We start from the raw sequence: 12,550 nt of genomic DNA, 5'->3' as shown, positions 1-12,550 counted from the left end.
CCATTACCCCTCTAAGAACCCTCTTACTCATTAGCATTCCCCAGGCCCATCCCCCAGCCACTGGCAATCACTAATCTGCTTTCTGTCTCTATGGATTTGCCAATTCTGAAACTTCGTATAAATGGAATCATACAATATGTGGTCTTCTTCTGACTGGCTTTTTTTTTTTTTTTTTACTAAGCATCATGTTTTCAAGGTTTGTCCGGGTTGTAGCATGAATCAGTACTTATTCATTTTTTATGTATGAATGATATTCTATTATGTGGACGGACCACATTTTACCTTATTTTCTAATTCAACAGTGAAACCTGCGGTGGGCTCCGCATGGGGGGTGCGAGAAGGAGGAAGACTCCTGTGACTGGCAGGAGGTACTGTGAGGTACGGGAAGAAGGGCCAGGATTGGCACACTGGGGAGTATAGGACTGTGCAGGCAATGCTAATGGAGGCCACTGCAGGACTGTTGACTGGGTAGCATATTGCTTTGAAAGTTTCATTTGTGGGACAGGAAAAACAGTGGTTCTTGAACAGGGGGAGATGACCCAGGTATGGGAAGGGAAACTCTGGAGCTGGAGGAGTTGGTTCTCAGGGGCACCAGCTCTCTAGGTGCAACCATAGCTTCTTGGAGGCCTGTCCACCTGGCCACCGGAGGCTGGGGCTCAGACGGTGATAGTCACCAGGACAGCACGCTCAGGAAGGGGCTAGTGCTCCGGGGGCATGTACTCATTGCTTATAGAGAAAGGGGCCCCTCCCTTCAGGCAAATACAATAGTGGCAAACTTCTGTTTATAAAGAAGGTGCGCCGAAGGGGAGGGTAAACGATTTTCATTTTCTCAACTTCGCACCCCAGGTGTTCCTTAACTAGCAGTCTTCCGTAGGTTTCCCGGAACGGGTGTCAGGAACGAACCGCGAGCAGAAGTACTTTCCCAGCCAGTATGGGGACCCAGACCGGCTGCAGCAGCACCGCAGTATTAGCAGCGGGCGGCCCGGGTGCGGCGCTGCCCCGGGGCGGAGGGCGGAGCCGCAGCGCGCGCCCGCCCCCCGCCCGTTGCCCCGTCAGCCCCGTCAGCCGGGCTCGCGCACCGTGCGCGTATTCGAGGCTGGAGGCAGCGGCGTGCGCGGGCCGCGCGTGCGCGCTGCGGCGGGGCGAGGGGCGGCGCGGGCGCGAGTCTGTCAGTGACAGCGGGCGGGTGTGGGGGCCGGGGATGGTGGCCGAGGCCGCGGCTCTTCCGACATGAGGCAGCAGCACTGTGGAGCTCCGCGGTGCCCGCAGCGGTGGCCGCGGCGGCTTCTCTAGCTTGGGAGGCTGCCCGGGGCGGGCGTCCCGAGCCGGCGTCGCGGGAGCGGGCTCTGCGGCAGTGCCGCGCACGGGCCGCCGGCTGAGGGGCCCGCGCCCTGAGCTTGGTGCCGGGCGACTCCCTGGCCCTGGGCATCCCCGCCTGTTGGGTAGTCGCTGGCGCCCGGGAGCGGGCGGGCGGAGCTGGGAGCAGGCCCCTCTAGACGGGTCGCGCCGCCGACGGCGGCGGCCGCAGCGCCGCGGGCTCCGCAAACTCACTGCCCGCCTCTCGCGGGGCGGGACAGAGGGGTCCGGCCGGCGGCCTGACGCAGTGGAGGCGCCGCTCTCTGCGCAGCATGAGGGGCCCACCGCGACCGCCGCGAGAGCCGCGTTTGCCGGAGCGGCCGGCGGCGTGAGAGTGATCTGAGAGGACTCCCCTCCACCGCCGCCGCGGTGGGCGCAGCAGGCGAGTGTATGCGAGGGGACGCGCCGCGGGCTCGGGCGGCGCCGCGGACTGGTTGGCCGCCGCTTCGCGGACCCTGGGCACCGCGGGCCCGTCTTGGGTGGCTGGGGTCGGCCTCGAGGTGGGACTCTGGCAGCGCTGATGAGACATTACCGCAGTTTTGAGAGCATATGGTGCCTTTGCAAGTGGACCACTGGGTTCGCCACTTAGGAAATGGATAGAGCTCGTGGCCTTCAGGTGCGTGTACCTGGGTGGGAATAAACCCCAGCCTAACCCAGCTTGTTTCGCCGACAGGTAGCGGTGATCCTGGCCTGGTGTGGCTCCGGGCCTGCCGCAACATGGCTTCCCCGCCCCACCAGCAGCTGTTGCAGCACCACAGCACCGAGGTGAGTTGTGACTCCAGCGGAGACAGCAGCAGCGTGAGGGTCAAAATCAACCCCAAGCAGCTGTCGTCCAACAGTCACCCCAAACACTGCAAGTACAGCATCTCCTCCAGTTGTAGCAGCTCCGGGGACTCAGGGGGCGTCCCTCGGAGAGTGGGCGCCAGAGGCCGTCTGCGCAGGCAGAAGAAGCTGCCCCAGCTGTTTGAGAGGGCCTCCAGCCGGTGGTGGGATCCCAAGTTCGACTCGGTGAACCTGGAAGAGGCTTGTCTGGAGCGCTGCTTCCCACAAACCCAGCGCCGCTTCCGGTACGCGCTCTTCTATATCGGCTTTGCCTGCCTGCTCTGGAGCATCTATTTTGGTGTCCACATGAGATCCAAACTGATTGTCATGGTAGCCCCAGCTCTGTGCTTCCTCGTGGTGTGTGTGGGCTTTTTTCTCTTTACTTTCACCAAGCTGTATGCCCGACATTACATGTGGACCTCTCTGGTTTTCACCCTCCTGGTGTTCGCCCTGACCTTGGCTGCCCAGTTTCAGGTTCTGACACCTCTCTCTGGACGTGTTGACAGCTCCAATCATACTCCCGCAGCTAAGCCCAGAGACACTTGCTTATCTCAAGTGGGGAGCTTTTCCATGTGCATTGAAGTGCTCTTTTTGCTTTACACCGTCATGCACTTACCTTTGTACTTGAGCTTGTTTTTGGGAGTGGCCTATTCTGTTCTTTTTGAGACCTTTGGCTATCATTTCCGAGATGAAGACTGTTTCCCCTCGCCTGAAGCAGGGCCCCCGCACTGGGAACTGCTGAGCCGAGCTCTGCTCCATGTCTGCATTCATGCCATTGGGATCCACCTATTTATCATGTCCCAGGTGAGATCCAGGAGCACCTTCCTCAAGGTGGGACAGTCAATTATGCACGGAAAGGATCTGGAAGTGGAGAAAGCCTTGAAAGAGAGAATGATTCATTCTGTGATGCCAAGAATCATAGCTGATGACTTGATGAAACAGGGGGATGAGGAGAGCGAGAATTCTGTGAAAAGGCATGCCACCTCCAGCCCCAAGAACAGGAAGAAAAAGTCTTCCATACAGAAAGCCCCTATAGCATTCCGCCCATTTAAGATGCAGCAGATTGAAGAGGTCAGTATTTTATTTGCAGACATCGTGGGCTTCACCAAGATGAGTGCCAACAAGTCTGCTCATGCCCTGGTGGGTCTCCTCAATGATCTGTTTGGTCGCTTCGACCGGCTGTGTGAAGAGACTAAGTGTGAGAAAATCAGCACACTGGGAGATTGCTACTACTGTGTGGCAGGGTGCCCCGAGCCCCGGGCCGACCATGCCTACTGCTGCATCGAAATGGGCTTGGGCATGATAAGAGCCATCGAGCACTTCTGCCAGGAGAAGAAAGAGATGGTGAACATGCGTGTTGGCGTTCACACGGGGACTGTCTTGTGTGGCATCTTAGGCATGAGGAGGTTTAAATTCGATGTGTGGTCCAATGACGTGAACCTGGCCAATCTCATGGAGCAGTTGGGAGTGGCTGGCAAGGTTCACATTTCTGAAGCCACTGCAAAATACCTAGATGATCGGTATGAAATGGAGGATGGGAGAGTTACTGAACGCCTTGGTCAGAGTGTTGTTGACCAGTTGAAAGGTACGTGCATTTCTTTGCCTAGTCACCTCCCTTCCCAATCCTGTTTGTGTTGAAAAAAAACAAAACAAAAGTCTCTTCCAGTGTCAGTATTTAGAGGCAGATCAGGTGTTGTCTCAGGATACCTTACTTTGGGGGCATCTCAGGGCCAGTGGGACTTCTCCTCCAATGAGTCAAATATCACACATCTGTTCATACCGTGGCAGTGCTGACCTAGATTAGACCTTTAGAAGGAAGGAGAACTTTGAAAATTCATCTCCTTGCCAGTTGGCTGTTAATGTTTCTGAAATTCTGGGGGCAGGTATGATGAATGTCAGGGTACAGAAGTGCTGCAGTCAGAACTTTGAAGCACTTTCGGAAATTGCTTTTGCATTTCATTTGGTCGCCCTTAAGTCTCATCAAAACCTTTCTCTATGCTCTTTTCTAACAATGTGAAGACTAAAACCTTTCTCCTGTCTAGGCCTCCTTTTGCTGGGACAAAGAAATCAGCTCAGCCCTGTAGGACTCTGAGAATTAGAGGGAATCGTATACCCCTAAGTGCACTTTGCCTTCGCCTAGGTCTTTTTAAAAAAATATTTGCATTTTCAGCTTCCAATTTTATTTAATGATGCTTTCTTATCATGATATTTGTATTACCATATAGGCTGTAGCATTTTTGAACTTTGAACTCAAGGTGCCAGGTAATTTGAAAGCGAGCAATGTACCCAGAGCAGTGTTTAGATCCCCTACCTCCAGCCCCTCAGATTAGCATCTGGCCCCTTGTTTCAGTCTTAAGCTCCTTACTGCTATTCTTGATACTTTCATTGGGCTTCTTTTATTTCATTTTTCTTATTTTCATATAGGACAAAAATCTTTGAGGACTAGGAAGTGATGCTTAAGTAAGCAGGACCAAAAGTAAGGATTCTAAATAACTAACACTTTTAAAAAACAGTCCTTATGTTTTACTAAAATCTTCCTGATTGAGGGGAACATCTGTTTAGGAAGTATGTAGAGAAAATCACATTGATTTTTAAAAGCCTAAATTTGTAAAGCTATATTATATGTTTTGTGGTGCCCACATGTTGCATAATTATACAGTGAAAAGCCCCAGGAGAGGGAATCCTTGGAAGGAGAAGTAACAGCTCAAATCAGACAGTACAGTACGTGGTTGAGTTTGAAGACCTGAATAGGTCAACTGATATTTTCTTTGCTTGTGATTGGAGTTCCCCATATCATTTACTCACTGGTTATCTGGTGAGGGTGCTTTATTCTTCTCCTGATTTTTCTTTATTAATTCTGCTGGTAGTTGAATAATATAGATGTAGTAGAAAAAAATTTTTACCTGATAATTACCTTTACCTAGTGAGTTTTAAATGCTACATTGATGAGGCCAGAAACTATACTTTGCCGTTCACTTGAGAGATTCTGCCATGATAAATGTCTTTCCCTGTAGGATAGTGGCTCTTGCTCTCCACTCTGAAGGTGCCAGTGGAGTGCAGTGTGGATGTAATCCTGCTAGACATATTGGTATCTTTAGGGTCCAAGTGTTGCAGGCTCTGTCCTCAGGGACAGTGGGACAGATTCCAGAGAATGGAGTTGTGCTGTGCTATGTTAAATTAAGTATGGCAATGATAGCAGTTCTTTAAGGGGTACTTTGAACAGGGTATTACTTGAATTTCAAAAATAAAAACATGTAATCATTAACTATATCTGGAAATTGCCAAGCTTTTGACTCTTTGGCAATACTCATTTTTGTTAATTTATGAGTAATTTTATTTTCATTTTACAGACCAAAGTTCTAAGGATGCAGACAAGAAAAATGCTAGGATGCATTTGTTAATTTTTTTTAACCTCAAATAGTGTAAACTTGACAAATTTACTTTTTCTCTAAATTGTGTACACTGTATATTTATAAGGAAAAGTTTTAGTACTAAATGGAAGATAGGGAAAGACAAGGCTCAACTAAACTAGTGATTTCTGAATACAGTATTCCCTCCTTCAGCTGTTTCTCTGAGACTGTGATTTTTGCTGTATTCAGCTTATTTTGAAAAGTTTTGTGGACAGGACTGCACTAATAGAGGATGTCTACATAACTTCCTGCCCCTTTCTGAGATTTCACAGTTCCGTTCATCAGACATTGTACAAATCTGCTAAATTGGGATGATCACATGGTATGTAGAAGACCCTTTTCATACATGGAGTTAAGATTATATACGTAAGATTTCTTTTAGCTGGTCTTTGGTTTTTGGTAGATATTTGCTCTATGCAATGTTGGGCGTTAGCCATTCCCTCTCATCCCCTTTTCTGATGATGGGGTTAAAAATACGTAGCAGAGAGCTCTGTAGAAATGAACATGGGGAGAGTAAACTGGGGATTCCAGAACTAGCCTGGCAGTGTGAACAGAAGCTACAACTATAATTTACCTGAACAGGCTTTGTGGAAGGGAGGACTTTCATTATTTATGCACATTCACTCACTCCTTGAAAATCTTTATTATGCCCCTGCAGTATGCCTGGCACTGAGGACGCACAGATGGAGTCATGACAGCCCCTGACCTCCAGGAGCTCAGTTATAAATATCATAGAGCACATAGAGTCAGGAACGCTTTAGGAAGGCACATGTATTGTACTTCGGGTAGGTCTTGAGATTGAGCAGTGACTTTCCAGGTAAATGGAATTAGAACATTTGGTACAGTGGGACTAGCATGGGCAGAGGCTTGGGGTTGTTTCTTGGTGGGTTGGGCAATTGTGAGTAATTCATTAGGACAAGGAAGGTTGTGGGTCTCTCGGGAAGGAGTTTGGATTCAAATCTGTAGGTATTGGGGAGCCACTGATAGGCTTTATGCAGGAGGCCTAGGTGATCTGATTTGCAGTTTTAGAAAGCTCTTTTAGTTCTAGGGGCTATGTTGGAAGGGTATGAGACTGAAAATTAATGAGCTGTGTCAGTAAATCCCAGGCAGGCTTGATGGTAGCTCGAACCAAGGTAACAACAATGGTAATGGAGGCAATGGGACAGATGTGAGAGTAATAAAAGATCAACTTGGGTTTAGAGCCATATGTAAACAGATGATGGGGGGAGCCAAGGGGCTTGATGGTTTGAATGGAAAATGGCCTTTCAAGTTTCTGGAATTGATATGGGGACAGTTTAGAGTCAACAATGGGTGAGAGGCCCTTGAAATTTCTATGGTATGGATGGAGAATGCAGGATGGACTTGCAGAATGGGACAGGCCAGGACCCATGGCTTGTTCATTCATTCATTCATGAAATAACTTACTTTGTGTTGGGCACAGTTCTAGGTGCTGGGGATTTGGCAGTGAACAAAACAGACAAAAATTCCTTCCTTTTGATGCTTCTGTTCTAATACCATAGTCAGAGAGTAAACAAATAAGTAAAGTACAAAGTTTGTTTTGTGTTAAGTTCTAAGGAGAAAACATGAAACAGGAAGGAGAATATGGACTCTGTGTGTGTGTGTGTGTGTGTGTGTGTGTGTATGTGGAATTTTAGATAGGGTGGCCAATCACTGAGAGAGGTTGAATTTTCAGCATAGGACAGGATTTTGGACATGATCCAAAAAATGAGGGGCAATGATTATTAAAGATTGGGAGAAACAGTCTGATTGGAGTAATGGGGCAAAGGATCTTTCCACACCATTAGGAACAAAACACTGTACTCAGGAGGGTATTGGCTGTTCTGTTCCTCCTTGGCCCACAAGCAAAAAGGTGAGGCATATTGTCTAGAACTGTTGGTTTTTCCTGTTAAAGGCAGAGAGTCGCAAAGACAGAAGGTGAAACCATCAGAGAATACCTACAGACATCTTATTTTCCCCCTCTTAAATATTAAGAAGATAAAACAAAGGTAGTCATTCCACCCACAATCGTGTTTTTATAAAAGAGGTGAGAGAAGGGAACAGCCTAGCACGCTCTGCTGAGGTAAGGAGGCTCATTCCCTTGGAATAGGTTGGAAGGTCAAGTCCTCCGATGGTGGTGGTGGCTGTAGCAGAACCAGAGGGTGGATGCTGGGACAGGACAGATTTAAGAAGGTGTTTGAATCCTGGGGCTGGGATGATCAGGAATAGCCCTGACAGGCTTATGATTCTTTTTCAACAAGCCAGTGGTTCTCAAACTTTTTTGGTCACAGGACCCCTTTATACTTCTAAAAATTATTGTGGGAACTAAAGAATTTGTGTTCATATAAGTTATCTATTGATACTTGCCCTATTAGAAATTGAAACACTGAGAGGTTTCAAAAATCTTTCCTGGATTCATTTTAAAATAGTAAGTCTATTGTACCTGTGCATCTTATTATAAATAACATATTTTTAATAAAAATAACCACATTAAAAGTATTTTCATAAACAGCCCTGGCTGGTGTGGCTCAGTGGATTGAGCACCAGCCGGAGAACCAAAGGGTCGCCAGTTCACTTCCCAATCAGGGCACATGCCTGGGTAGCGGGGCCAGGTCCCTGGTTGCGGTTGTGTGAGAGGCAACCACATGTTGATGTTTCTCTCCCTCTCTTTCTCCCTCCCTTCCCCTTTCTAAAAATAAGGAAATACAAATTAAAAAAATATATTTTCATAAACAAAGAAATTTGGTGAGAGGAGTGACATTATTTTACACTTCTGCACATCTCTTTAATGTCTGGATTAATCAAAGACTGGATTTTTTTTAAAAATTGTGGTAAAATACACAAAAATTTATCGTGTTAGCCATTTTAAAGTATGTCAGCTAGATTTCCTTAACTGCTTTGGCATTGATGCAGGATGTTGAAGAATGTGTAGAAAATTCGGCTTGACTTTGATGAAGAGGTAGTTGGAAAATGGAGGAACATTTTTAATAGCCTTTTAGGATAATTTTGGATATTTTTCTTTGGTACTGAGCTAACACCCAACAAACAACTGGTAGTTTCTTAAGGATTACTTGCAATTTGCATCTGAAATCCTATTAATCAGTTTCTTTGTATGCTATTAAAACCACATTGAATCTTTACCTAAGTGTAATTATGTAACATCATACATTTGGAAAATACAGGTGTTTTGAGTTATCCAGATCTTCCAAATATCAACATAAGCAAAGTCTTCAATATTGGGAAAATGTCAGCTTCACAGTGGCAGAGTTTTAGGAATTTTCTAGAATTCTGGTTTTCACTTGAAAGTTTGAATTTTATCACTGGTGGCAAATACTGTCAGTTGTTTTCCTTGAAGTGACAGGCTCATTTTGTTCATATTTCAGGAATAGTCTGCCAAATACTCAAGTCTAAATGACCATAGTTTGTAGGTCAAGTATAAATGATATTCTGTTAAAAAAGCAGCTACTTTAGCATGCAGCCCAAATAGTTGCATGGATGCTTTTCATGGCAACCACAGTACTTTGGTGTGCAGTGGAAGTGCTGTAAGCAAGTTTTCTCTTTGTCACACAGAATAGTAAAGACACATGCATTCAAGGCTGAGATTTAACACTATTATTTATTCTTACTGCTTCCTCAAAGGACATTCTTAAATAAAACTGACTTTTTTTTCTTCTGCGAGTGCGTGGTGGTAAAGAACACGTTAATGGCCAGTACAATTCGATGCCATTGTTTTGATGCAGGCACCAGCAATGTTGATTAGTTTTACATGCCAGTGTCAACACTGCAAAAAGCAAATAACGTCTAGTATTATTATGGAAAAAGTTTTGACCTCATAGATGCCCTGCAGAGGTCTCAGGGACCCCTGGGGTCTGCAGACCACAACTTGAGAACTGCTTTCCAAACACACATTCTAATGTAGATGAAACAACTCAGACTGGAGTTAGGAAAGACCTGTCACATTGTGGGCGTAGCAAGTGACTTCAGTTCATACATTTACATTTTCTCAAAAAAAATCCTTTGTGATTCTGCCAAGTCTTTGTTGCTGGTGTTTAGGGTCCGTGATGAAGACCATCAACTTTGTTCTTTTAATTTATTTTTGCAGGGCTCACCCTTTAGCAGTATAGTTTAGTGGTTGGGTGCATGGAATTTGGTTTCTGATACATTTGGATTTAATTCTCAGTTCTCTGAGACCCTTGGACAAAGTACATAGGGACTCTCCAGCTCACCGGAATGATAGTACCTCTGTCAGAGGTTATTGGGAGAATCGAATGAGGTGATGATTCAAGTAAAGCACTATATTAGCCTAGTGACTCGATTACAACAGCTGTTCAATAATCAACTCTTGTAGCTGGTGAGTCACATTTTGTAATGCTCTCCAGGGTATTTCTTTTCTCCTACACTGTATTTGGTACACATCTTGTATAATTTGGGACTGAAACTCAGAACACACCAGGGACTGTGATTGTGTCAGCTTCTCGAATTAAAAAGGGCAAGTGTCCAAAATACAAAGCACTGATAGCTTGCCCTAGATAAACTGTAGCTGCCAAATTTGGCAGCTTCTTTACTGAAAACCCCAGGGAATTCAGGCAGTATTGTTCTTGGGCTGCTTCTGGTCCCAGGGCTTAGAGGTATTTAACATAATGTGGCCCCCTTGATAGTTGAAGAATTATGGGGAAATCTTCAGCTTTGAAATTCTGGAGATTTTGACTGAGTTTTGAACTAGAACATTTACCCAGTTCTACTGTATTATACTGTAAATTCATTTATTTATTCCATAAATATCAAATGAGTTTCTACTGTTTGCTAGGTCTAGAAAGGTTCTGGAGATAGAGTCCTCTGGCTTCTTGGAGCATACAGCCTAGAAGGGGATGTAGGCATTAATGAAATAATCACCTAAACAAATATGCACTAGACTTAGTTGTCATATTACAAATAGGGCTGGGAGGTAAGGGCACTTATCATCTCCATTTTATACACTAGGAACTGAAGCACAGAGATGTTGAGTAATTTGGGAGGGTCATACAGCTAGAAAGAGCTGCTAGGTGGTGGAGCCAGTACAGTGGTCCACCATTATCCGTGGTTTTGCTTTCTTTGGTTTCTGTTATCTACAGTCACCTATAGTCCAAAAATATTAAATGGAAAATTCCAGAAATAAACAATTTATAAGTTTTAAATCGTGTGCTCTTCTGAGTAGCATGATGAAATCTCTCACTGTCTTACTTGGGATGTGAATCATCCCTTTGTCCAGCGTATCCATGCTATATAACTATGCGCATGTTAGGTACTTAGTAGTTGTCTTGGTTATCAGCTGTTGCTGCATCACAGTGCTTGTGTTCCAGTAACCCTTATTTTACTTAATAATGGCTCCCAAACTGTTCACATAATTTTTATGACAGTATATTATTGGAATTTTTCTATTGTATTATTATTGTGACTCGCTTACTGTGTCTAATTTATAAATTAAACTTTATCATAGGCTTAAGATGTATAGGAACAAAAACCATGTAGTACAGCAGTTTCTTGAGTAATGTCATTTTGTTCAACCTCTTTTATGCCATAGAAACTTAACTTGTTGATACCAATTAGCCTGTGGGAAAATTGGTTTCAACATACGTCATTTTGCCTATAGTCCGAGAATTTATCCATGACATTAAGTGAGGACTTATAATACACAGTTGACCCTTGAAAAACTTGGGGGTTAGGGGTACTGACCTCCTTTCCAGTCAAAAATCCATGCATATCTACAGGTAGCCCTCTGCCTATGTGGATTCCCAACCATAAGTTGACCTTTGAACATGGGTTTGAACTTCAGGATTTAATTGAAAAAGATCAGCATATAAGTGGACCCATGCAGTTCAAACCCTTGTTGTTCAAGTGTCAACTGTATATAAGGTTTGGTACTACTCTAGGTTTCAGGCATCCACTGGGGAATTGGAATGTATTTCCTGAGGATAAGGGGCAACTACCATATTTAAACCCACAGGAGTATCAGAAAACACTATTTCCCACTACACAGGATTGTTGTCAGGATGAAAGGAGAAAATGATGTTAAGTACTTAGAAAAGTACTTGACACATAGTCACTCTTGAGATTAGATTCATGAGCTAGTGTTATTGAAAGTGGGGGACAATTTTCTTAGCAGCAGCAACAGCAGAAACAACTATCCCTTTGTTTAGCTCTTCCCAGTTTAGAGTGTTTTCATGCACATTGTAATCTTAACCATTGTGAAATCTTAGGATCATGGGAACTGTGTATGTTTAGAAGTTTATATTTCATTTGCTTGGTTCTTTTCTATTATATACCAGTTGTTCGGGTGAGTTGGGTTCTTAACATCCTCTAAAGGTGACCAGTGAATTTTTCAATACTCAATATAAACTTTTGGATTTTTAGCTTTTTGATGTATTATACTCCATTACACATACATACATACATATACACATATATACACACACACACATAGTATCCTGACGTGTAATATGAAAAATAGAGACATTTATTGAAGAAGATACAAGATACAAGAAACATTGTACATAGGACAATGATTCCTCAGTCACCTCGGGACCTTACACAGTTCTCCTAATTGCTATCAGCTGTCCTGTCGTATTTTCCCAAATCTCACTGATGGTCTGAAATCTCTTCCCTTTCAAAGGTGACTTTAGTTTTGGGAAAAGCCAGCCCTTGTAGGTTGCCAAATCTGGGCTATAGGGGGGCTGAGTCACCTGGGTGATTTGATGTTTCTCCAAAAAACTCTGCACTGGAGAGGTGATGCATGGGTGGGTGTGTTGTTGTGATGAAGCTGCCAATCACCAGTTGCTCATTGGGGCCTTCCGAATCATCTGAATAATTTTCATGGAGGAAAGTTCAAGCTTAATGCAAAATTTGATGCAGATTTGTTACTCTACTTGCTCAGTCATTTTGAATGTGACAGCCACATGGTATACATGCTCCCTCAACAGTGTCTATTA

General features: G+C 44.8%; 1 protein-coding gene across 2 annotated transcripts in view; it reads left to right on the top strand.

Annotated features, from left to right (window-relative positions):
* The first annotated feature begins 868 nt into the window (after positions 1–868).
* The window catches only part of ADCY9 (adenylate cyclase 9), a 147,491-nt gene continuing 135,809 nt past the window's right edge, over positions 869–12,550 (top strand). Inside the window, exons 1-2 of one of the 2 annotated variants that reach the window (XM_024553302.4) lie at positions 869–986; positions 2,030–3,763. In XM_024553302.4, coding sequence (XP_024409070.2) covers positions 932–986; positions 2,030–3,763 — 1,789 coding nt within the window. In that variant the 5' untranslated portion in view covers positions 869–931. Of the gene's footprint in view, positions 987–1,095; positions 1,739–2,029; positions 3,764–12,550 lie in introns of those variants that run through there. The other variant, XM_053928843.2, reaches the window with a different exon arrangement.

Source organism: Desmodus rotundus, chromosome 1 (genome assembly GCF_022682495.2).
Source record: "Desmodus rotundus isolate HL8 chromosome 1, HLdesRot8A.1, whole genome shotgun sequence".
In the NCBI taxonomy this organism is placed as follows: Eukaryota; Metazoa; Chordata; class Mammalia; order Chiroptera; family Phyllostomidae; genus Desmodus; species Desmodus rotundus.
Note: the sequence above shows the minus strand (reverse complement) of the source record. Positions and strands in the feature narration are given on the sequence as shown.